Below are 26,644 nucleotides of genomic sequence, written 5' to 3'. Positions count from 1 at the left end.
TCAATAATCTATGCTAAGCTAAGCTAAAGTGTGCTCTGACTAGTCTTAATGATCGGCTGAATGGATTAAAAAATGGTAAAGCTTAGTTTAATTGTATTGGGGAGTTGTTAAATAAGCCCATTTTCAAAAAAAAAAAGTAGAGTATTGCTTTAAGTTTGCAAATACTTTTTCAATACTTGAGACAGTTAATGACTTGAACAACCAACCAAAATCCATCTGGCTGAGTTTACATCTTACGTCTTTAAAGTTTTCAACTTCACATCTCACAATTGGAACTGGAAGTCTAGCACATTAACTGTTAACAGTTACGTTTTTCCATTTGAAAATGAAGCTAGATAGATCATTGCGGAGACATTGTGTATCTTAAATAAACGAGATGTTAACGGTCTAATCTAATTCAATGATTTATGCCAGTGGTTCTCAAACTGTGGTACGGGCTTCCTTCAAGTGGTACACGGAGGAATCAATTATGTCATACATGTATGTACATGTTACATATACTTTAAAATGTATTAAAAATGATTTATATATGAATATGATGACATATAGCGCGTATTTCTAAGGTCCAGACAATATTTCCAGGTCTTTAAGTACAGCAGTTTTTTTTTTTACTTTTTAAGAACAGTAACCTACCATTTTTAACCTTTAAAAAGCACAATTTAATTTAAATGTTGAAGTTTTTAGTTTATTTATTTTATTTGTTTGTTTTTTTTTACATATAAGCACAGTGCAGTGTTAATGTTCAGACTCTTTATAATGTTTAAAGTGGCTGACAATAATAAATATTCTTAATAATAAGAATTAATCTGCCACATTTTTGAACTGCAGAGCTGTAGCTGCTTTATTGGGCCAACTTCGCTACTGTATTTCAACACTGGTCATTATAGTGGTACTTGGAGAGACTATTTTTTCTGAGGTGGTTGATGAAAAAGATTTGAGAGCCACTGATCTATGCTAAACCAAGCTAAAGTGTGTTATCGCCAGACTCTGATTCAAAAATGGTAAAATCCAGTTTAATTGTAGGGGAGTTTATAAACATTGAAACTGTGCATATTAAACAAGATGCGTATGCCTACTCTGATTCAATGATCAATGACCATTGTGTATCTACAATAAACGGGACATACTTGCTGGACAGGCTGCATCCTGAATACACATATTTCACCACATAAGTTCCAAAAAAGAAATAAAAAAATACATTGCACATAAAAAAAAAACCATATGAGGTAATGACACACTATTTTCTATGTCCGTTCTTGCAGCTGCGGTGTGTCCAGTGTGATGTACGGTACTCTTTATTTCACAAAGAGTGAGCTTCAAATGAAATACCTCACAAGAGGGAAAAATCAATATGAAGAGCTCCGTCTTTTACAATGAGTAAGTGTGTTTATTTTCCCCAGCTGGCCTGAGATGGACTGTCATCATACCTTTCTTTATTTGTTTTGCAGGTACTTCCAATGGTTAACCGATATTTGGATTAGCACATTACTATATGACCCAAGCCGCAGCCTGCGTAATGTGCGCGCATTAGAGGTTTGAATGGAGCAGTGGGTGAAACTGTATTTAGCCCTGGATGTGTCATTGACTGTTGAGTGCATTCAAAGGCCACAGTCATTCCTAAACGAACAAACACAGTGGGGAAATAGAAGAAATGAGGCAAAAGTAGAGATGCAGCCACATAATTCATATGTTCCAGTGGCAAAAGCAGCTGCTGAACATTTGCTTGAATGAATCCTGCTATAGCGAAGCACATGCGGAAATGTCCTGCCAAACCATAAAGCAGACATCCAGCACAATGCATTCCAACCCTTCGCTTTTCATTGCAGCAGTGTGCTCAAGTCGTAAATGACGTAGTTTGAGCCTCGTGCGGCCCACCCACAGACCACTCATGGAATTTCTGATGCAGACGACATGCAAAAATGCAAAAGCGCTCACAAAAAAAGACAAGCTCCAGTGCTTAAATCCAACTACCACATTGCTCTCTTCATACACCTACTGTACGTTCCTGTAAACCAGGTCTATTCAGTTAGGGCCTACTCACACTATGCCATCCTTACCGTGCCTAGGCTTGTTTCCCGGATCGTTTGAGAAGTGTGAGTGCGCTGAATCGGGCTCAAGCACGGTTCACTTGGCCGGCCCTGGCCCGCTTGGAAGAGGTGTGCCTGAGCGCGGTTCACTTGGGCTTTGTGTGAGTGCAAAACGCGCCAAAGCCCGAAACTGAAAGCGAGACGTGACTTTTAAGTGGCTGTTTCATATGTATTTATTAATCATTCTTACTTTTCAGTGAACGCAAACTGCCGTAGTTTATTAAAGACGAGAACTCCTCACAGCACGAAAGCTGCGCGCCTGTAGCAAACCTCCTCATTCCTGCAGCACGAGAGCTTTATGATTGTTTATGAGCGCCAAAAGTGGCGGATCTGTTCGGTAAAATATCTGACTGCGTGTCCCTGCATCCCTAAGGACTGTTTGGCGAAATATTTGATTGCATGTCAATGCATAACAAACGACTGAAAGGATATAACTAGAGAAATCTCCACTGTGCTTCTGGGTGAGAGCGTATGGCAAGCCGTTTTAGCATTTAAACCTTTGTTCTGACTATCCATAAATATATTTAGAGATATCTCTAATTATATTTTGACTAGTCATAATTATAGTTCGACTAGTCAGAATGACAATTAGAGATATCGGCAATTACAATTGTACTAGTACGAAATCAGATTGGAGATATCTGCAAATATATTATGACTAATCATATTCCTCCATTGACTTCCATTGAAAAATATTTGCAGATATCTCTAAATGAGTTTTGACTAGTCACAATTGTAATTAGAGATATCTCTAAATGAATTTTGACTAGTCAAAAATCCAATTCAAGATATCTACAACTGTAATTCGACTATTAGTAAATTAATTAGAGATTTCTTCAAATATATTTGTAAATATCTCTAAATATGACAAATTAAATATATCTCCAAATGTATTATGACTAGTAAAAACTCAGTTAGAGATATCTCTAATTACAATTGTTACTAGTCAAAATTCATTTGGAGATATCTCTAATTATAATTGTGACAGTTTGTCAAGGGGGCCAGTTCATGAAAAGCATCCCAAATGAAGGGTAGAAGAGATATGACTTGCAATATAAGTGATGACACAACAGCATAAAACTTCGAGACACCCATATTGGCTTATTTTTTTTAATTAACATTAAAATATGTTGTATTTTGAACTACATTATATAAGTGCATTGTAGAATGTGGCTTTTTAACAAACATATTCAAATGTTGTATTTCAAAGCACAGAGGAACAAAAGCAGTGCAATGCTTAAGTAGGTTTTTTCTACACGTAAACTCATGTTTTAAACTGCGTAACAATTAGGGATGCAATATTTATAGATTTGGTTGTACAATTATATAGTCTGAAAAATAATCATGGCTCCAAGGTTATCACGTCTAATGTTAATTTAAGCTTCATATTTGGTAGGTATTAAAAAGGTTCACGGAACCCTCGAATATTTTTTTAAAGGGCCATGAAACCCCCTCGTTTCAGCAGGGTGTTTTCACACCTCTCCTTTGGAAAAAGTCAGAAAAGTAGGCGTGTCCAGCTTTATTTAGGGGGGAGTGTCGGAGGAACTAAAGTGGGATGGTGTGGGAGTGTCTATTTGGGCACGCGCGAGTTTCAGAGTCAAAACACAAACACACACACGGGAGAAAGTGATGGTGTTTACATGGACATCTGTAGTCGAATTATTTGCCAAATTATTAAATGGTGGACTTTAACTGCAGTTTGGCTCTTTCATTCAGGGAATTCATTCATGCCCCTCACGACAAACGAGATATTTGATTCGAGGAACTGCTATGAGCGTGTATTTTTCATGCAATGTTTGATACCGCACGGCGAATGAGAGAAAATACTCTCAGCATTTCCCGGAAACTTAGATGCACACAGCAGGTAGCGTCAGAAAGCCGCGTGTGTTATTCCGGTCACAAAATGCGGTAAAAATCCTACACGAGGTTAAAGTTTGGTTGTGGTGCTAACATGTTTACACTCGGTGCAATTGTTAGTTCAATATGAACAAACTGAGTAAACAAAGAGCACTGGTCGCTCACCAAATCTGTAGAGACAGGACAATCACCAGCAACTGCCTCTTTATTAAGAGAACCTGCGCTTTACAAGCGAATCTGGATCTCAGAGTTTGCAGATGAGAACAGCTCTCAGGTAAACAATGTTCCTCCTTAGACACGTAAGTTATTGTTGTCGAGCGTCGCATACACTGTTAATCCACACGGGAGTCCAGCTGCGCTCTCACAGAGAGAAAATGAAAACAAAACTTAACTGCGGCAAACTATAAAAACAGCTCAAAAATGTGTTTTGGTGTTTCGTGACCCTTTAACAGATTTGTGTATGTTGAGCATCAGTTAAGACAATGTTAGCACCTGTTAGCTTTAATTGTGGGGAAAACTTGATAATATTGAGCTTTTGTCAGCTAATTTCAGCTTCCGGGTTTAAAATGATTTTTGGGGCGGGATCAAAATCGGCAACGTATCGCAAAACTGTGCAAAGATGATGCATCGGTTTCTCATTATTATTCATAGCGGAGTTTTCTTATCCTATGAGAAGAGTCTGCTGCTTAATTATTCATGCGAGCACGTGCTTTCCGAAGGCAAGGCAGACCTGCCAGTGCCAAGCTGTGAGAAAAGGACCCACGGCGTACAGTATTTAACTGTTCAAGAAAGGTTGTATGTGTTTTTTTCCATGATCCACCGGGTTTGTTGCATTTTTTTCCCTGTGATGCTGTCAGGGCGGATACAGTAAAGCTGTTGGTGTCCAGCGAGCATTTTTGTCAGGAGAGCAGTACGAGAATTGGAGAATGGCGGACGTTGTCGTTTATCTGGAGTTTGTTTACATTTAGACACACCGCCGTGCTGCTGTGTTTACCTAAATCCTCCAGATGACCAGCAGGGCTAATGGTTGAAATAGGCTGGGAAGGAGACCTGCTACACTGAGTCTGCATTCAGACCCAGGGATTGAGGAAAAAGTCCTCATCTATAGTGTTTATGAACACGATTATCTTTATAATAATACAAATAGTGGTTATGTGTATATGAAATTACGAATAACAAATGTATCAGGGCATTATATCACTGTTTATTTCTTTGCATTTTTACTTTGTAAACTATAAAATCATGCGTCTCCTCACTGTTTGTCTCATTTTATGAGCTGACTGACAACAACAGTTGTACGCTCCCCTCCTTCTCCCCTGCTGGCCACGCCCACCCCTGGCCTTTGCTCGCAGAGCTCCACGCCCATTATGATGAATGTGAATGAATTTCTAGGTTAGTCTATACTTTATCTAGTGGGTTTTGTTTCTGTTTGACAGTTAGGTGCCATCTTGTGACTGAATAATGCGAAGGTTAGTATATACTCCGCCTGCTACTTTTGTTTCAGTCAGCTTTGCGTTTAATTAAATGATTAACAAACTATTACACCTCAGAACAATGTCTTGTGTCAAATCTTTATGTTTTATGCCAAGCAGACATCTAATAAGCGGGATAAAGTACATCCAGAAGGGTTGTTCTCGCCGATAAGCATCTCAGGTTTTAATCTTCAATAACAACCTCTTGTATGTACTTTATTCCCAACGTAATAAGCATGAATCTGGATTTGAATACTGCATTAAAAAATGTAAACAATAATTAATAAATGCTGTAGAAGTATTGGGCATGGCATGGCACGGCGGCTCAGTGGTTCTCACTTATTGTTGTGGGTTTCCTCCAGGTGCTCCAGTTTCCCCCACAGTCCACAGACATGTGCTATAGGTGAATTGAATAAACTAAATTGGCCATAGTGTAGTTGTGTGAAAGTGAGCGTGTATGGGTGCTTTCCAGTACTGGGTTGCAGTTGGAAGGGTATCCGCTGTGTAAAACATATGCTGGATAAGCTGCTGGTTCATTCCGCTGTGGCTACCCCTGATAAATAAAGGGACTAAGCCAAAGGTAAATAAATGATGAATGAATGTAGAAGTACTATGCATTGTTAGTAAATACATTAACTAACGAAACCTCATAGTGAAGTGTGACCCTAATTCTTGTCTTTGGTTTACTGTTTGACAGTATGTCTGTCTTTCTCTTTTCCTCCCAGCATCTCTGCGTCTGCCAGTGTTTCTCTTTCAGTCAATCCAGCCTGTTGTTTCACTCCCACTAAGAAGCGGCGTGTCTGTGAACCTGCTATTATCTCTCTCAGCTCTGCCCAGTGACTCATCATGGCTCCATCTACTGAGAGACCAACACAGCGAGTGCCAGTGAATCAGAGCAGTTGGTAGGACTCCACGCTCAATAAAGCTCTGTTTGCTTTCTGACGTTGGAAAAACACTTTTCTTCCAGCACACATACAAGAGCTCGAGAGGCTGTGTCTTTGTGGACTGACAGTCGATGTTCTGCTCTATAAGGACTGAAACGATGGATCACTTGACAGTGAATGTCAAGGTGCAGGAGTAAATACTACATAAAAACAGCAACAAAGTAAATTCTGCTTTCAAAATTAAAGCTGGGCGACATGACAAACATCTCATATCATGATCTAAGTCTTCTCACATCATAACCTGCCTAGTTAACCTAATTAACCTAGCTTTAATTTCACTTAAAGCTGTATAGAAGTGTCTTGAAAAACATATAGTTAAATATCATTTACTGTCATCATGGCAAAGATAAAATAAATCAGTTATTTGTAGATGAGTTATTAACACTATTATGTTTAGTATATATATATATATATATATATATATATATATATATATATATATATATATATATATATATATATATATATATTTGCACGCAACCTACAAGAACTGACTATCAGCATAAATGTCTGCTGAAATGTCCCCCCTGATTTTATCTTCATCATCCTGCTAATGTAGATGTTGGACTGAAGTAGCTAATATTCATTTACAACGACGAAGGGCAGAGGGTTGCTGAAGAACTGCTGAGAGATTTCAGCTGCTGTCTGGGCTTTCACTGCCTTTCTACACCTTCCTTTCTTCATGTGTTCAATATTTTTTTACCTGCGTCATTTCATTTTATTACACAGAACTTCATTTGTAAACTAATTAGATTTGTTTTCTTTATATATACAGTTGAAGTCAGAATTATTAGCCCCCCCCCCCCCCCCCCTGAATTATTAGACCACTTGTTTATTTTTTTCCCCAATTTATGTTTAACGGAGAGAACATTTTTTCAACACATTTCTAAACATAATAGTTTAAATAACTCATTTCTAATAACTGATTAATTTTATCTTTGCCATGATGACAGTAATGAATATTTTACTGGATATTTTTCAAGACACTTCTATACAGCTTAAAGTGACATTTAAAGGCTTAACTAGGTTAACTAGGCAGGTTAGGGTAATTAGGCAAGTTATTGTAAAGCAATGTTTATTCTGTAAATTATCAATAAAAAATATAGCCTAAAGGGGCTAATAATTTTTTCCCTGAAATGGTGTTTAAAAAATTAAAAAACTGCTTTTATTCAAGCCGAATTAAAACAAATAAGATTTTCTCCAGCAGAAAAAATATTATCAGACATACTGTGAAAATTTCCTTGCTCTGGTAAACATCAATTGGAAAATATTTAAAAAAGAAGAAAAAAATTTGAAGGGGGCTAATAATTCTGACTTCAACTGTATGTATATATACAGTATATAGTAAGATAATACTTTAGTTTTGTTTGATACATAAAACATGTGTTTGCTTTGAGCAGGAAAAAGGAAAGGTACAGTACATAAAGTTAAAGTCAGAATTATTAGCCCCTGTGAGAAGATTTTTTTTTTCAGCAAATTTCTAAACATTATAGTTTTAATAACTCATTTCTAATAACTGATGATGACAGTAAATAACATTTGACTAGATATTTTTAAGACACTTCTAAACAGCTTAAAGTGACATTTAAAGGCTTAACTAGGTTAATTAGGTTAACTAGGCAGGTTAGGGTAATTAGGCAAGTTATTGTATGCCGATGGTTTGTTCTGTAGACTATCAAAAAATATATATATATATATTAAAGGGGCTAATTATTTTGTTGTTAAAATTGTGTTTAAAAAATTAAAAACTGCTTTTATTCTAGCTGAAATAAAACAAATAAGATTTTCTCTAGAAGAAAAAATATTTTCAGACATACTGTGAAAATTTCCTTGCTCTGTTAAACATCATTTGATAAATATTTAAAATGAAAAAAAAAAAATCACTGCTTATATTAAAGGAAAAAATGTATTACAAATAATATATAAATATATTTATAAATGATACATTTTAATACAAGAATTATTGTGTTCCTAAGTAAAATATCAAATTGTAAATGGAAAGCATCGTCAATGCACCGTGATGCACCGAGATATTAAATTGAACCTAATCGATGGCATGATAATCGTAATCGAACCAAACTGTCAGACCAGTGTAGGTTCACAGCTCTAGTAAATAGAGTTCTGTTAAAGGTTTAATTGAGATGTATTGTTAGTGATTGGTGTTGTCCCCATAGTTGTTGAACTAACTTAATTGGATTAAGGACAGCTTTATCACAAAATTGAATTGTGTGAGTTCAACCTATTTGAATAGAGTTACTTTATCTTGTTTGAATTTAGTTATTTCAACTTACTTCAGGCAAATAAAACCCACAAGCGAAATTCATTTTGAACCAATCATTCCCATTTGAATCACCTTGGGAAACAAGATACATTTAAATTCAATTATTGTATTATAAAAGTATGCTATATTCCACTTATTTTCCACATATATATTTGGTCTGTGCTGGTCATCAGTGTCCTCTCCCTCTGGCCGAACATTACACCACCAGACTCTATTACCGGCAGCATAAATTTGATATTAAGAGAGCGTGAGCTGAAAACAGCATTTAATCTTGTTAATACATATCCCGAACAAAAGGGCTGAAGAAATTATAGGCCATTAACATTGATAAGCAACTCTGCCAATGGCCATCCTGCAGTAATTTCAGCCGACCTTTATAGATCAGGAGAGTGGCAGACAACGATCAACCCCCCAAATTGGATTTTAAATGGGGTTCTAGCAAAAGCGAACAAGAGGGGAGGATGAACGGCTCACGGGTTGATCAGTGTTTCACTTTCAAGGTATTTCAAGTTTTACCGAGCTGGTGTGGATGACAGCAATTTTTTTTTTTTTTTTATAATTATTTTGTATGAGTTTTAACCTTTTGTTTTATAGTGAAGTAACTCGAGTCCCTGTGAGCACCTCACATTGAAAAAAGTGTTGCATGCAGAACTGTTGCAAGCAATTTATAGCATACTTTTATAATATAATCATGTAATTTAAATGAATCTAATTTCACAAGGTGATTTAAATACTGTAGGATAGTTCATCTCAGATCTTGAAAATAAAATAAACCTAGACATTGAACTTTAGAACTGTGCGCAGTGCAAGCCAACACATATCAGTGATTCAGCATGTGCATTTAATAATGTTAAAGAGGTTTAATATGTATAAATTAGATTACAAACCTTACCATTTGGTTGGAATGCAGTGAGTGCACTATTCTGTGCTTCTGACTGGCTGTATTTACATTTTTGTGGTGTTTCGTCTGGTGAAACCAGCCAAATTGCTTATCGCTGCAAATCATTTGACGTAGTGTCTTGTTATAACACATGGTTACAATGTAATCTGCTCACCTAATGTTTACGTTTGTAATATATCCGGCAGCTAGCTCTCTGCAACTCTCACATGATCGCCCACTGAAGCTAAGCAGGGCTGCGCCCGATCAGTACCTGGATGGGAGACCATATGTGAAAGCTAGGTTGCTGCCGGAAGTGGTGTTAGTGAGGCCAGCAGGGGGCGCCCAACCTGCGGTCTGTGTGGGTCCTATTGCCCCAGTATAGTGACGGGGACTCTATACTGCTCAGTGAGTGCCGTCTTTCGGATGAGACGTTAAACCGAGGTCCAGACTCTCTGTGGTCGTTTAAAATCCCAGGATGTCCTTCGAAAAAGAGTAGGGGTTTAACCCCAGCATCCTGGCCAAATCTGCCCACTGGCCTCTGTCCATCATGGCCTCCTAACCCTCCCCATATCATGATTGGCATATCATCACTCTGTCTCCTCTCCACCAATCAGCTGATGTGTGGTGTGTGGTCTGGCACAAAATGGCTGCCGTCGCGTCATCCAGGTGGATGCTGCACACTGGTGGTGGATGAGGAGATTCCCCCCCCATTGTGTAAAGCGCTTTGAGTGCCCAGAAAAGCGCTATATAAATGTAACGAATTATTAATTATTATTATTATTATATAATAACCACCTCATGTGGAACTCTGAATCTGCGTCTCATTTCGGAGTCTGCTACTGTCCACCAAAGTTTGCATTTCGGTCACGGATGCATACTTTGAGAGCCTTCGTGTCTTAATAAATCAAATACACTGATTTCCATCAAGGCAACCTGGTGTGCTGAAAAAAATTGGCTAAACTGGCATTGGGCAGGTTGAAAGAACCAAAACAAAGACAGAGTTCCAGCACGTAATGTGCCTTTTTAAAGCAGAATATCTGACATCAGCATTATTTTTTAATATTTAGATAAACAAGAATGCTAACATGTTTCTTAAATATCTGCAAACATATTATGTATTTTCATGTTTTAGAAGAGTCAAAAATGTACATACAGCCCCTGTAAATAACTTCAGGATCTGAAAACAATAAAAATACACAGCAGTGCATCTCAAAGCAAAAATGTTCTCATCATATAGATTGTTTTAAATTCTGTTGAACTTCAAAGAAGATATTCTGATGGGTTTTGGCACATGGTACCCATTGACTTGCATAGAAGAAAACAAAATTCTATGTACAGTTAAAGTCAGAATTATTAGCCCCCTTTTGATTTTTTTTTCTTTTTTAAATATTTCTTAAATGATGTTTAACAGAGCAAGGAAATTTTCATGGTATGTCTGATAATATTTTTTCTTCTGGAGAAAGTCTTTTTTGCTTTATTTCGCTTAGAATAAAAGCAGTTTTTAATTTTTAAACACCATTTCAGGTCAAAATTATTAGCCACTTTAAGCAAATTTTGTTTTTGATAGTCAAGAACAAACCATCAAACAAACCTTCGCTCTACAATCACTTGCCTAATTACCCTAACCTGCCTAGTTAACCAAATTACCCTAGTTAAGCCTTTTTTTCCTGTAATATAGGCAGTGGTTTTTTTTTCTAATTTTTAAATATTTATCAAATGATGTTTAACAGAGCAAGGAAATTTTCACAGTATGTCTGAAAATATTTTTTCTTCTAGAGAAAGTCTTATTTGTTCTATTTCGGCTAGAATAAAAGCAGTTTTTAATTTTTTAAACACCATTTTAACAACAAAATGATTAGCCCCTTTAATCTATATATTTTTTTGATAGTCTGCAGAACAAACCACCGGTAAACAATAACTGGCCTAATTACCCTAACCTGCCTAGTTAACCTAATTAACCTGGTTAAGCCTTTAAATATCACTTTAAGCAGTATAGAAGTGTCTTGAAAAATATCTAGTCAAATATTATTTACTGTCATCATGGCAAAGATAAATTAAATCAGTTATTAGAAATGAAATTGAAATAAAACAGAAATTGGGGGAAAAAAATAAATGAGGCTAATAATTCTGACTTCAACTGTAGGTGAACAACTACCAATTACCAACATCCTTAAAAACATATTTTGAGTTTTACAGAATAAACAGAGATGGTGAATAACTGATAACAGAATTTTGATTTTGGTATGAACTTTCCCTTAACGGGTGCTTTTTGGGCTCTATGTATTACATTACTGTAATTGGAGTGTATTTAAATACAGTGTCTAAACAAAGAAAACATTCACACAATATGAACTCAGTGTTTCTGTGTGTATAGAAATATCCGGAGACGCATATTTCACAGCACGATCAAAGGAAGCGGGAACACGCTTTGTGTGATATTTAAATTGTGTCTTAAGGTTTGGGGGGATTGAAGTCACACTCCATACAGACCCCAATATGAGGCAATCAACAGTCACTTTCTCTGTGCTCTTTCATCTGTCTGCTCGCTCTTGTTCTGCCTCCCTGACTCGTCCGTTTACCGCGGTTAATCCCCACAGCACAGCCACTTTCTGAAGCGGTGAAGCAGTTATGCACAGAGCCTCCTTTCGTAAATTCAGATACTGTTACAGTCAAAATGATCAGCCCTTCTGTGAAATTTTCTTTCTTTTTCAAATATTTCCCAAATGAATCAGAATCAGAAACAGTTTTATTGCCAAGTGTGCTTCACACACTCAAAGAATTTGTTTTGGCTACAGAAGCTTCCAGTGTACATAAAGTACACTGCCTTGCATGGTTCAGGATTGGTAGAGCTACGCATTGATGAATTGGCTCTTCAGTGTTTGAACTCTCAGTAATGATTAAATCACACTGAACTGAGCTAAACTGAACTGAACTTAAACACTAAAACCTGAACCACACTGTTCCAGTTACTATGACCATTTATGTGAAGCTGCTTTGACACAATCTACATTGTAAAAGCGCTATACAAATAAAGCTGAATTGAATTGAATTGAATTAAAGTGACAAGTGACAACGAAAAATAAATATGAAAAAAAAGATGATAAACATTAAACAGAGAAAATCTGGATGTGTGTGGATCTGAATTGTAGTGTATTTACAGATTTGTTTTAAATCTACAGGTTATAAGGTGTTGTGTACAAATGCAAATGGAGAAAGTCTCGCATTCTATATTGATATAAGGTGCTTTGTACAAGTGCGTATGAGAAAGTATTGCACGTTTATAGCACAGTTGGGGGATATTTAACTGTTCATGAGGTAGAGAGCCTGAGGGTAGAAACTTTTCCTGTGTCTGGCTGTTTTTGTGCTTGGTGCTCTGAAGCGCCGACCAGACGGTAACAGTTCGAACAGGTAGTGTGCTGGGTGCGAGGCATCCAGAGTGATTTTGCGAGCCCTTTTACTCTGGAAGAGTACAGTTCTTGAAGTGTAGGAAAGGTAGTGCCAGTGATACGTTCAGCAGTCCGGACTATTCGCTGTAGCAGTGTTGGGCAAGCTACTTGACAAATGTAGTGAGCTAAGCTATTAGCTACTCTACTTAAAATGTAACTTAACTACACTAAAGCTACCCCCTGGGAAATATAGCAAGCTAAGCTAAAAGCTACATGGCAAAAGTAGCTTAGCTATATCTAAACTATTTTACAATTTTCATTTTTAAATCGAAGCAACTTAAATCCAAGTCAATCATATCTTAGTGATTAATAAAACTGTCAATGAACCATATGAGGCATAATAGTTTAGTTCAGTTAATTACTGTAAATAATATGCTGTTCCAAACAGAAACACATTATAGTACATAACAGCTAAAACAAAAACAAAAAATCCAGTAAAACCAGGTGTTACACATTTAAAATACTATAGTAATTTATAGTAAAGGGAAACATTTTTGATAATATATATATATATATATATATATATATATATATATATATATATATATATATATATATATATATATATATATTGTAATAAGCATTATAGTGTTATATATAATAAAGTATTTATATTTTTTGAGCACAGCATCAGAAATTAAGTTATTGCATCTTAACATGTACTTCTCGAGGTATGGTCACAAGGAATCCTGCTTCAGAAATAACTCCTCTCCCTCAGTCATCTTTCCATCAAGCAAGTTTCACCTGAGGTGGCAGTAACGCACCAAAAACTTTGTTGTCTAACACCATAAAACAGGAAGAAGAGGAAATCATCCTTCTCCCTATCATATGAATTTACTTTCTTCGGCTGGACACCGGCCTCACAGCTCAGTGAATGTCGGTGCCGTCACTTATTCATCCGCAATTGGTAACTGTAGCTTTGTGGACACTACTGCGCTACTTGACTAATAAAATAGCTCCGCTACTGAAAAGCTATTTGATTTTGAAAGTAGCGACGCTACCGCCACGCTACTGAGAAATGTAGTTAACTACTTGTAGCGACACTATAGCCCAACACTGCGCTGTAGTCTACGGAGGTCGGATTTGGCAGCTGAGCCAGACAGTGATTGAAGAGCAAATGACAGTTAACAGTGCAAGAAATTTTTCACAGTATTACCTATAATAATTTTTCTTCTGGAGAAAGTCTTATTTGTTTTATTTTATCTAGAATAAAAGTAGTTTTTTATTATTATTTTAAACCATTTTTAGGTCAATATTATTAGCCCCCCTAAGCAATATTTTTTCTCAACTGTCTACAGAACAAATCTATAGAAATTGGGAGAAAAAATATACAGGATTCTGACTTCAACTGTATGGTACGAAGGTTCTCGAATCCCTCATTGTATCACTATCTGATAATACAAACCTTCTTACCAACATTCCCAATAGCTCTTAGATTAACCATTCCAAATTACTGACTGACAGTCCAAACCCCGTAATCTCAGAGGCACTTTTTAATTGTCAACAACAAAACATCTTTATCAGTCATCTGTTTCGGAGCGCATTCAGATTTGAAATTACCTCAACCATTGTTTCACAAGCAGCTCCACTGATTAATGAAACCCCATTGTGAAGATGGCAACTCTGGGGATACTTGCATTTAAGCCAATGAATGGGGTTATTATTGCTATGACAAACCTACCATTAGGTGATTATTAGTGGTGTTTACAAAGGCAAGCTATTCTATCATAATCGCTCATAGCAAGGGTTAGGGATTTCAGCAAAACACTAACTACGTAACTTTGGCATGAAACTCATTCTGGGGTGTTTTTCCCAAAACAACAAGGAAAACTCATGGCTAAACTAGTATGATGAATCATTTGGGGGGAAAAAAACAATGTTGTGACAAGTATTTCCTAAAAACATGGTTACACTGTAAAAAAATACAGGATTCCACACAATTCATTCATGTCGTCCTAACACAAATCGATTAAGTTAACTCATCAAATTTAACTGGATTAAACATAAAACAATTAAGGGGTCCCAAAAAACATCTTAAGAGATGTGTCGCTTCAGCTCATTTGAAATAAGTAGTTTGAACAAGCAGCATAAATCATTATCTGAGTGTACTCTGCCACAGTTTGTTTGAACCACATAAGACGTACTTAAGATTGTATCGAGTTCAGTACCAATCGGTACTGAAATGTTAAAAAATGTCCCTTTTTTCACAAACATTTGAGCGCTTTTGAGCGCGTTCCTAAACACAACTGACTGGCCATTGTGTTCACGTGCTCAACAAAAATGACTGATTGGCTGGGAAAAGCCATTGGTGCAGACACGGGTACATGGACACTGAAGTGTTTCAAAGCCATTTTATATTAGCGTAAAATTGATGTTTTTAAAATATTAGTACTGATTGGTTCCGTACTCTATACTTTTGACAACCCTAGACATAATGCTTACGTTATGACATTCCTCAAGGTATCATTACTTGTAAAAATAACCCATCTTTTTGAAGGCAATAAGGTCCCGTGAAATTAAATTAATTTGTTTTTTAGATGTTACATGTTAGTATCAGTTTGTTAGACTTAATGAAATAAAATAATAAAGCTTGCAGTTTGCCACGTCAGTCTAAAGAAGTCAACAATCTTTTGACATTGCCTCATAATTTAGTTCCTCATCAAATCTTCTGACCAATAAATTTTTGACTAACAAATATTGCACAATTCAAAAAGAAATCATGGGGCCTTTAAAAAGCAAGAGAAATCCTTGGTTTCAGCTTCACAGCAAGTGGCACTCTTGTGGTTCAAGACAAAATCAATTGAGCAAATCAGTTGTCAAATGCAAACAATTACTTTTTAAACATTCAACATCCTGCTGTGCAAGAAATCCTATATAAGTGAATTTCATCTTTCACTATTGACCTGCTGTACTTTTGTTAAATAGGGAAAAACATTTTACATGTAACTTTTAGCATATTCTTGCTTTTGATGACCAATCAAAAGATGTAAGACACCAAAACAAGCCCATGTTAAAGCTTAGTTGAATATTAATTAGGCTTATTTTGTTATCAATGATTTTTCAAGTAGACTTTTTTTACAAGAAAGGCAGGTAACATTGTGAAGCATTACATTATTATTAAATTTATTATTATTATTATCATCATTATTATTATTGTGTTTTTTTATTATTCAAATGATGAAATTCTAACTGAGGAAAGTTGAAAGTGTCAAAGTAATTTGTCTAATAAATGACATTGGACTACAGTTTTACAGTAAAGATTCCTAATATATTTATATATTTTTTTATGATAGATGGTGTAATAAATGAGCACTGTTTATATATATATATATATATATATATATATATATATATATATATATATATATATATATATATATATATATATATATATATATATATATATATAAATATATATTAATTATATATAACTCATTCCTAATAACTGATTTATTTTACCTTTGCCAGGATTACAGTAAATAATATTTTACAAGATATTTTTCAATGTTTTTCAGCAGCAGGAACTGAAAGACTAATCAGGATATAGGGTTCGATGAATGCAGCCATGTACGGAGACATCCTGAATGAAAGCCTGCTTCAGAGTACTCTTGACCTAAGACTCGGGCAACGGTTCATCTTCCATGACGCAAAGCACACCGCCAAAATATCGATGGAGTGGCTTCACAACTACTCTGTGAATGACCTTGAGTGGCCCAGCCAGAACCCAGGCCTAAACCCTATTAAGCATCTCTGGAGAGAGCTGAAGATGGCTGTACACAGTCACTTCCCATCCAACCTGGTAGAGCTTGAGAGGTACTGCAAAGAGGAATGGGCAAAAATTCCCAAAGACAGGGATGCCAAGCTTGTGGCATCAGGACTTGAGGCTGTAATTGCTGCCAAAGGTGCATCAACAAAGTATTGAGCAAAGGCTGTGAATACTTATGTACATGTGGTTTATCAGTTTTTTTTATTTTAAATAAATTTGCAACAATTTCAAAATATATATTTTTTCACACTGTCATAGGGTATTGTGTGTAGAATTTTGAGGAAATAAATGAATTCAATCCATTTTGGAATTAGGCTGTGATGTGGAAAAATGTGGAAAAAGTGAATAACTATGAATTCTTTTCGGATGCACTGTACAACAATGATATTATATATATATGTATATATATATATATATATATATATATATATATATATATATATATATATATATATATATATATATATATATATATATACATATATATATATATATATATATATATATATATATATACATATATATATATATATATATATATATATATATATACATATATATATACATATATATATATATACGTATATATATACATATATATATATATACGTATATATATATATATATATATATACATATATATATATATATATGTATATATATATATATATATATATATATATATATATATATATATATATATATATATATATATATATATATATATATATATATATATATATATATAAATAGATTTAGAATTCCCTTATGTGTAAACCCTGCTGGTAACTGCAGTTACAATATGTTCAGTATTCAGTGTTGAGAACATCAGCTGATGTCAATCTGTGGGTCACACATGCCCTCTGGACAGCGAACAGCTAATGAGAATCGAGCATGAAAAAGTGGCTTCCCAGGTCTAATCTGTGAACAGCCTGCCAGTGTTTCTCCAGGAGAGGTGTGAGAGAGATTGTGTGTGTTCGAGACACCAGCAGTCTTGACTGGCATTTACACCTCTCAGGCGGGCGCCGTCACTCTAATTATTTCCTCGGGCAGCTGGGACGGGGCAGTGTGCCAGCCCAACAGCAGACATACACAGAGAGTGATCTCTAAAAGTGGACACTGCTGCCACAGCGGGACTCAAAGCTCATGTTCGTCACGCCGAGGAATCAATGACCTGTTAGTGGAAATCACTGTCTGATTCAGAGCTCGGCAGCTATTAATAACAGTGTCTCCATCCACTCGGGAGATCTGCGAAGACTAAAACGCTGCCTGAAGATAAAGAAGAAGAAAAAAAGACGTTATTGCCTACCTGTCCTCAATGAGCTGGTCTTTGTACATCCATGTGATTTCAGGAGTGGGATATCCCGTCACCACACAGGGGAGCAGGACACTTTCGCCGACCAGTTTAGACACATGTTGAGGCTCCTGGAGAAACTCCAGCGTCCTTTCCTCACCCGTTTCTGCACAAAATCGAGAAATGAATGCAGTCAGTGCTTACAAAACACAATATCACAAACGTAAATCATTTCTGACACTCTCAAAGACGTTCAGTTTGCTTGATCTGTGTCAGCAGTGTATTGTTCAACCCAGGCTTACTGAAGATATGTGCCCAGGGCTACATATTTGGGAACCACAAAATAGATGCACAGGGATAAGAATTGCAGTTTTATTTTTCACAAATCCAGCAGTGGTCCTCAACCACCGGGCCGCAGATCGATACTGGTCCATGGATCAATTGGTACCGCACAAGAAATCATTAATTATTTCCGTTTTATTTATTATCTGAGTCTGAACGATCTTTTATTTGGAAAAGTCATTTATTTTGAAAAATGACAGTATTCTCTCGCTTACATCTTGGAGGGCCCAAATTTAACCCACGAGCAAGCAAAATGAGTAAGAAACAAGGTGAAAAGACCCAGTGATGGACCCATGAACAGCCGAGGAATGGATCTGCAACCCAGTTGTCAATGAACCAGATGAATCCTCTACGGCTGTGTAGAAGATCAACAGATGGAGATCTCACGCATATTGTGTTTTTTCTAGAGTTTGCACAAGTTCGTTATTTCCAAGCGGCATGATACGGCGTGACGCTCTTCCCGCCTTCCAGACCAGACGCACTAAGTTGAATGAATCCAGTAAACGCACCGCAGGTCACATGACAAGACCTGACCATTCAGCTTCCACTTATATGGAATATACACATTTCGGTAAGACTAATAATCTCAGACAAACACAGAACACCCAAACACTGCAGTGTTTTGCAGTGCAGTGCAGTACCAGCAATGTTTTGTCAGCTTGTCTTCTTCTGAGAACGGTTGATGGTCACCTAGCTACCCCCTCCCCCCGGTCCGCAGTAAAATTGTCAAGCGTTGACCGGTGCGTGGAGAAGAAAAGGTTGAGGACCACTGCACTAGAGGCCAGCTACATTTTTGACAACTACATTTTTGAAAATCTTAAATACGTTAAATAGCCATGTTTTTACATATGTGCCATTTATCGTAAACCCACCAAAGGACGCTGTGTACATTTCTGTGAATCTCAAATATCACGTTTGCTCATCTCATTTACACACCCTTCTCGCACGAGTCTGTGAGAAGATGGCCTTGTTGTGCAAAATACATTAGCTTGCTATCAACTGACCCACCCACCCCTTCTCTAACCCAACCTATAATGTTTTCAGAAGCAAACTAAATAAGTGTGCTTTTACCATGTTTTTTTTCATTGCTTTTATTTTATTTATTATTATTTTTTACCTGGTTTCTGGCACTGTCCTTCTTTTATTTTCTCAAATTCACTAGAGGTCACATATGCAATTTTTTGACAAAAAATACCTAATTGCCCACGTTTTCTAATGCATGCCATTTCTTGTAAATCCACCAGAGGTTGCTGTGTATATTTCTGCAAAATTCAAAGAGATTTCTTCCTTTTCTAGTTTTTTTTATGTAGTTTCTGGAATTGTTCTTTGCTAGATTTGTTCGCAAGCAAAATAAACATTGTAAATTTGATTTTACGCAAACTAACTGTGTCCATTCACAGGCATAACCAACATTAAGTGAAAACAATTTGTGAAATTTATGGTTCATAAAATTTTTTAAATAGTTTTTTTTTTTCATTTAGCTTTTTTTTAAGTATATTTAAATGTTTAAAAACATTTTGACAATGTAAATCATTTAAACCTTGCTTATTTTACCCATAATTATTAAGAACTGGTACAGGTTTAACAAACAATATCTTTAATCAGAAAAACAGATGTACCTATAAAGTCAAGGGTACGTGAAATAATAGTATAAGTAAACAAATCCAAAAAGCACAGACATTTGTTAATGTTTGCCACAAAAATTGCAAAAAACTGCTAATTCTTTTTTTTAATTTAAATTTTATCTGATTTTTAAAAAAAAAACTTGGTGGATTGCATAAGTGTGAGACATTTTTCAACATGTTTGGGTCATTTAAACAAAGCTGTGATAATACTGAAAACTATGATAAATTTAGTCACTATAATCATGCTGTGAATTTGTCACATCGTTGCATCTCTGATACATTATTCATAGAATGCATTTGAATGTTTACAATCTACAGACTACATTCAACCCTTTAGGCTTTAATACTCATTGTTTATTTATCTCAGCGAGAAGGAAGAAGAGGTGTTTTATTTGCTCCTTTACATATTGGCTTGTGCTCCAGGTTTAGTGTGATAACCTCAGCAGGTGACGCTGCTTTGGGCCTGATTTATGTTATCTAATATCTATGAGCCTGGAAAAATAAATCTGCATGCTGAATATCTGCCTCAAAGGAGTTCATTCCCCCTTAACTTCAGCATAAATCACATTGTTCTCTTTGATAACGCCACACATAGCTTTAAATCTCTCTCTCTCTCTCTCTCTCTCTCTCTCTCTCTCTCTCTCTCTTTTTCATGCAGTTGTCCCTATTTCAGTATCAGCTATCAATGTCTCCTTTTATTCTCAGTTTTTGTTCTTTTTGAACAAATAAATAATTAATTTAAAACATTTGAATTTATTTTTTTTTAAATAAAGACACAGTATACTGTACAATTGGTCTTTTACAGGCCATGCAGTAGTATATTGGTAATTACAAAAAAGCTAAAATTAAAAGTTTCTTTTTTTTTGGTTATTACAAACCATTATTTTAAGATTTTATGATATTTATAAGTATAAATTAGTGCTGGGAAAAGATTAAATGTGAGTAACTGCAACCAAAATAAATGATTTATGATAATATATTTGACAATATATTAGCCCCCTGAATTATAAGCCCCCCTGTTTATTTTTTCCCCATTTTCTGTTAAAGGGACAGATTTTTTTTTTCAACACATTTCTAAACATAATAGTTTTAATAGCTAATTTCTCATAACTCATTTTTAATGACTAGATATTTTTCAAGACACTTCAATACAGCTTAAAGTGGCTTAACAAGGTTAATTAGGTTAACTAGGCAGGTTAAGGTAATTAGGCAAGTCATTGTATAATGATGATTTGTTCTGTAGACTATCAACAAAATATATAGCTTAAAGGGGCTAATAATATTATCCTTAAAATGGCTTTTAAAAAATTAAAAACTCCAGAAGAAAAAATATCTGACAAACTGTGAAAATTTCCTTCATTTGGGAAATATTTAAAAAATAAAAATAAATAAATCAAAGTTGGGCTAATAATTCTGACTTTAACTGTACATATAAGGGGTGAAAAAATGATTGATATTGGTTTAGTAATAATCATAACCGGTTATATTGTACTGATGTCATTTATCACGTATGCCTTATATGGTGGTAGCGTACTTTAGCGAGGGAGGAGACCACGAGTAATTAAAATGCTCCAACTACTTAAAAAGCAGATAACTGTGCACAATTCACTGCTTGTGAAATAGCTAGGCTACTTGTGAACCCAGTTAGGAACAAAATGAAAGCTGTAAAGCAGGGCTATTTAATTAGTTTGTCATGGGAGCCAGTTCATGAAAAGCATCCCACATGAGGGGCCGGAGAGATATGACTTGCAATATAAGTGATGACAAAACAGCATATAAGAGCCCATATGTTGGATTTTTGCTCCTTAAGACACCCATGTTGCATTTTTCTACATTAAAATGTTAATATGTTGTTTTTTGAAATTACATAATATCAGTGCACTGTACAATGTGGCTTTTTTACGAACATAATCAAATGTATTTCAAAGCACAACAAAAGCAGTGCAATGCTTAAGTAGGCTTCTTCTACATTCAGGCACATTCAGATGTTATGTTTTAAACTGCGTAACAATTAGGGATGCAATAATTATAGATTTTGGTTGTACGATTACAGCGTGAAAAAAAAACATGGTTTCACGGTTATCACGATTATTATGCATTTAATAAATTCACCACACTACTAGTTTAGAAAATCACAAGAAAACTGCTTATATTTGAGTGTTGTTTATTGCTGCTCAGTAAGCAAATACAGCACAAAATATTAATAAAAAAAACAAACACTAGTCCATTTTTCTATTTGGACTTAAAAATAAATTGAAAAGTTTTTGATTTAAACATGAGTGATAATTTTACAATGAAAATAAATGAAAGAACAATAAATAAATAAATAAAAACAAGAATAAATAAAAAAAATCGTATTAGTCTAATGCTAATTTTAGCTATGTATTAGCTATTATTTTAAATGAACAGTTGTTGTCATCTGCGTTCATAACCTACATAATCATTTTAATAATTTTCAATAATTCTTCTATATGAATAATAATAATTTATGATAATAACGTATCTTTTGTTTACATTGCACTAAAAGCCACGCACAACTCTCACCACTACAGCATGAGATAATTTCTACTGTGTGCACCTGGAGGGTGCGAGTGCGTCAGTCATCACCACACCACTCCCAAAATGCGCACGTCTACATTGGAAATAACGAACTTGTGCGCGGTAAAGACAGAATATGCGAACGGCCTTCTGTTATAGTTAATCCAATGTGCATGCATATTAGCCTTGGTATAATCTCTGAATTTTAAACTGGCACACAGTTAGCATAACTTTGTTTAGTTGCAGCAGTTTTGTTTCATGCAAAAGAAACTCAGTGCTGGGAAGTCTTTACGGTTATTTAACCGCAATGAATTAGAGCACGGTTATTAGTGAAGTCGGCTAATCGTTGCATCCATAATAACGATATCAGTGCATTGTACAAAAGACCTTTTCCACAAACATATCCAAATGTTTCTGGCTGCCCGCGCCACTGGCTTAATGTCAGGTGACTCACGCTCTGCGCAGCCTTTAACTTCAGCTTGTGCTGTATTAAACAGACGCACGTCACTTCATAACTATAGCGTAGGGCTGGGCGATTTTTCCGATTTTTTCGATTAATTCGAATTTACGTTTTAAGACGATTTAATTTTGAATGAAATCGAGAAATCGTGATTTTTAAAAATATATATATTTAATACATTATAATGGCGCCAAAGCGCTTGGGTTCACTCTCTGTATGAAGCAGGAAGCACACCAGAAGCGCCTCTCGGCGACGCGCCGCACAGCACCACGCCATGGATTATAGAATTCTAAACAGGTTTCTATACACACACCGGCGCCGCCCATCCACGATTCACGAAGCAGTTCATATTTCAGCCGCACCACAGAGCGCCATCTGATTAGTTTCATGTTAAATATCATGTCAATGTGCGCGTTTGGTGTGTGAAAGTTTAAACTGTCATGTCCGCGCGGTGTCGCGGCGCTTCTGGTGTGCGACCTGCTTGACTGACTGTTAAGTCATGTAGGATTTTACTTGTTGCACGTCTCTGTGGATTGTCAAGACATTCCCTCATCAAGTCGATAAACTCGATCTCAACATGTATGAAGGACGTAAAAGCCTGCCATGTGAAAAACCGCGCCGATCTTTTGGTTTGAACACGAGCAGAGGTGAGGGACTGTAGCAGTAAAAATGAAAGTACCCGCCCCATGACGTCATTTAGCGGACCTAGTTGAAAACCAGACAGATCAGCCAGCATAACAGAGAGTGGAGCAAAGCGCATCAAATGATCGGTATTTAAAAGGGGGAAAAATAAAAATAGATTCAATGTATTATTTTATATTAGACACACATCTGGTGCTTGTATTTGCTCCTGCTATACATCCACAACTTCACACATTGGGTTAAATTAGACTTTACAGTTTCCATGTTCAGTCCTTTTTTTCCACTGTATCTTTTTAAGAAAAAGGCAGCAGCATTTCAACCTGTCATTCAATCAGAAGACAAAGTCAAAGCCGAGCTGACAGCCAATCTTTCCTAGGCTCAGCAAAACTAGCAAAAATACCTCTGTATTCCTGCAACTGCAATATTTACACAAATATTTCTTATTCAAATCTTCAGCAACGCTATTTAACTCGTGAATTTGTTTTACATTTATTTACACCTTGACCGATTTTTGTATGACATGGCCATTAAAAATACAATGTTCCTTAACCAGATGGTTTTTCAAGTTACTTATAAAGAGAATGTTACTTCAGTCATGTTGTTGTAATGTTTTGAGAAGACTAGTAACAATAAAAAAAAATAAAATAAACCGAAATCGAAATCGTGAATCGGTCAAACTTTATAAAAAACCTAGATTTTTTTTTTTTTGCTAAATCGCCCAGCCCTACTATAGCGGCTGTTTTTTAGCTTAACTAAATTTATTTTTGCTGTCTTGATCACTATTTGGAGGACCAGAACAAATTGCCTCAGGGGCCGAGTTTGGCCCGTGGCCTGCCAATTGAATAGCTCTGCTGTAGACTCTCTCTCTCTCACTCTCTGTGGCCCCTTTGACCTGCTGGTGTGTTCATGAGGTAACATTTTCGAGCGAGTGTTCTCCACCGCATCATCTTAATGAATCAGCTGAGAGTGTCACGGCCGTTTAACTTTACTGACCGTTAGAGCCAATCAAAGCCCTTTCTGTTGAGTGCGTGGTCAATCACAGGCGCTTAAGAACTCCCTCAAAAACGCCCAGATTATGTCTGTCTGAGGCATTGGGCGTGGCTAACATACTTAACCACGCCCCTAAAACTTTCAGTTTTGACAACAAACAGAAATGGTGAGGAGGTTGTGTCTGTTAGGTTGTAATAACTCTCCGGATACCAATTTCCTGACCTTTTTGAATGAAATGCCTACTTTACTACATCCAAGCTTGCAGTAAAAAAAAAAAAAAAACACGCCACGCCCTCTGTTTTCTCATTTACTAAAAAGATATCAAGCCTAATTTTGTTTATCACACTAATATATCAGCCGATATTTATACATCACCAATATATCACAACCTAGCAATAATTACCTGTCAGTATGTGCAACTGTGCTTCTTCACTGGTCTTGGTGGGTCCAGCGTTGTCGATGACACAGCGGTACAGACCCGCGTCTGTCTCTGTGGCGTTACTGATAACCAGAGCTCCACTGGGCAGACTGAAGACTCTGTGGTCCAGCTCCACCGCCTCTTTATTCTGTTCCCAGCGGATGAAGGACACCAGGTCTGGGTTGACTTCACAGCTCAACACTTGACTGTCGCCCACCCGCACCGACGCCATCTCAGGCTGACTGAGGAACCGCGCTATACCTGAAAACAGACAATTAAGAAAAAGAATGACTATAAATTCATGATGACATTCAAGACTGCACTGAAATTTAATTGTTCCACTTTTTGTGCAAGAGCTTGTATTTTGATAATTTCTTCATGTTTGAATTCTTTAACAGCATCACCATCATGTCTCATTCAAAGCAAATTACACAATAGGAATGCACTGATATAGTCATTTTGATTCATAGCAATATCCAACAACTATTTATATTTGGAAGCAGATAACAGATATATAGGGCGACACCAGAGATGGGAAGTACTTTGTAACTGTACTTAAGTAGATGTTTCTAGTATCAGTACTTTAATCCACTATATATTATTTAGACTACTTTTTACTTTTACTCCTTACATTTTTACACAAATATCAGTACTTTCTACGTCTTACATTTTTATATCGACCTCGTTACTCGCGTTTTAATGTGTTTGTGGTGCGATCTTTATTATTTCTTGATAGTATGTAATTTGAACACCTTTTTGATTTAATCAATCTAATTTTTGTCATTGCGCGCTGCAGTGCACGACTTTTCAACCAGGGCAATCATGCGCCGTACGTAGGCTTGTTTATTCAGCTTACCATGGGAACGGCAAAAATGGTAAACAGGCATAGATATATACATTAGATGTCGCCTGGCCTATTGTTGTCTATTGGACGGAATGCGTCAATAGCGTCGCCATCTTGCTACAGGGTAGCGCTCCTTTGAAATGAATGCAGGACCAAGGTATAGTGGAGGACTGTGGCCATCCAAAGCCAGAGATATACACATATACACATATATCTATGATCGGGAGTTTTCCTGGATGTTAGTAATTTTTTTCCAATTACGAAAATTATAATTTTACATCACTTTTTTACATTGATGGATCAGTGACCGCACGGGCATTCCTGACAAAAAGCTTGTGTTTGTGTGTACAGAAATGTACTATTAAATTTAATGTAATCCGTGTTCTGAAACACACCTCCTCTGCTTTCACTTCTCATACTGACGGAGGGAGCGATTCGTTTGTGAATGAATCCCCCGAACGACTCTTTCACTAACGTTAGCCGACAATAATACAAGTTTCTGGCAGCGCAGCATCTCGTTGTCATATTTCTTTTGCATTGTTTGCTGATTTTATTCAACAAAACTAGCATAAGCCGAGTGTTTAATGCGAGTTGGAGCTGCTTTGCCGTATGGTGAATGCAGTAAGTGACTGTTATCATCAATAACGTTACCCGATTAGCACAAAAGTTCAGAACATACAAAAACAGAAAAAAACTTAATATTACCTATGAAATGTTCTGCCTTTGTGCTTTGTTTTCTTTGTTTGCTCGTTACTACA

General features: G+C 36.1%; 1 protein-coding gene across 50 annotated transcripts in view; it reads right to left on the bottom strand.

Moving 5' to 3' along the window:
• The window catches only part of neo1a (neogenin 1a), a 335,667-nt gene that overhangs the window by 117,896 nt on the left and 191,127 nt on the right, over positions 1–26,644 (bottom strand). For all 50 annotated transcript variants that reach the window (NM_173218.2, NM_001328497.1, XM_021477387.3 and 47 more), the window contains exons 3-4: positions 25,028–25,303; positions 18,043–18,193 (exon numbers count right to left, since the gene is read on the bottom strand). In NM_173218.2, the coding sequence (NP_775325.2) occupies positions 18,043–18,193; positions 25,028–25,303 (427 nt within the window). The remainder of the gene's footprint in view (positions 1–18,042; positions 18,194–25,027; positions 25,304–26,644) is intronic.

This window comes from Danio rerio, chromosome 7 (genome assembly GCF_049306965.1).
Source record: "Danio rerio strain Tuebingen ecotype United States chromosome 7, GRCz12tu, whole genome shotgun sequence".
NCBI lineage: Eukaryota > Metazoa > Chordata > Actinopteri > Cypriniformes > Danionidae > Danio > Danio rerio.
This window is presented reverse-complemented; position numbering and strand designations above follow the sequence as displayed.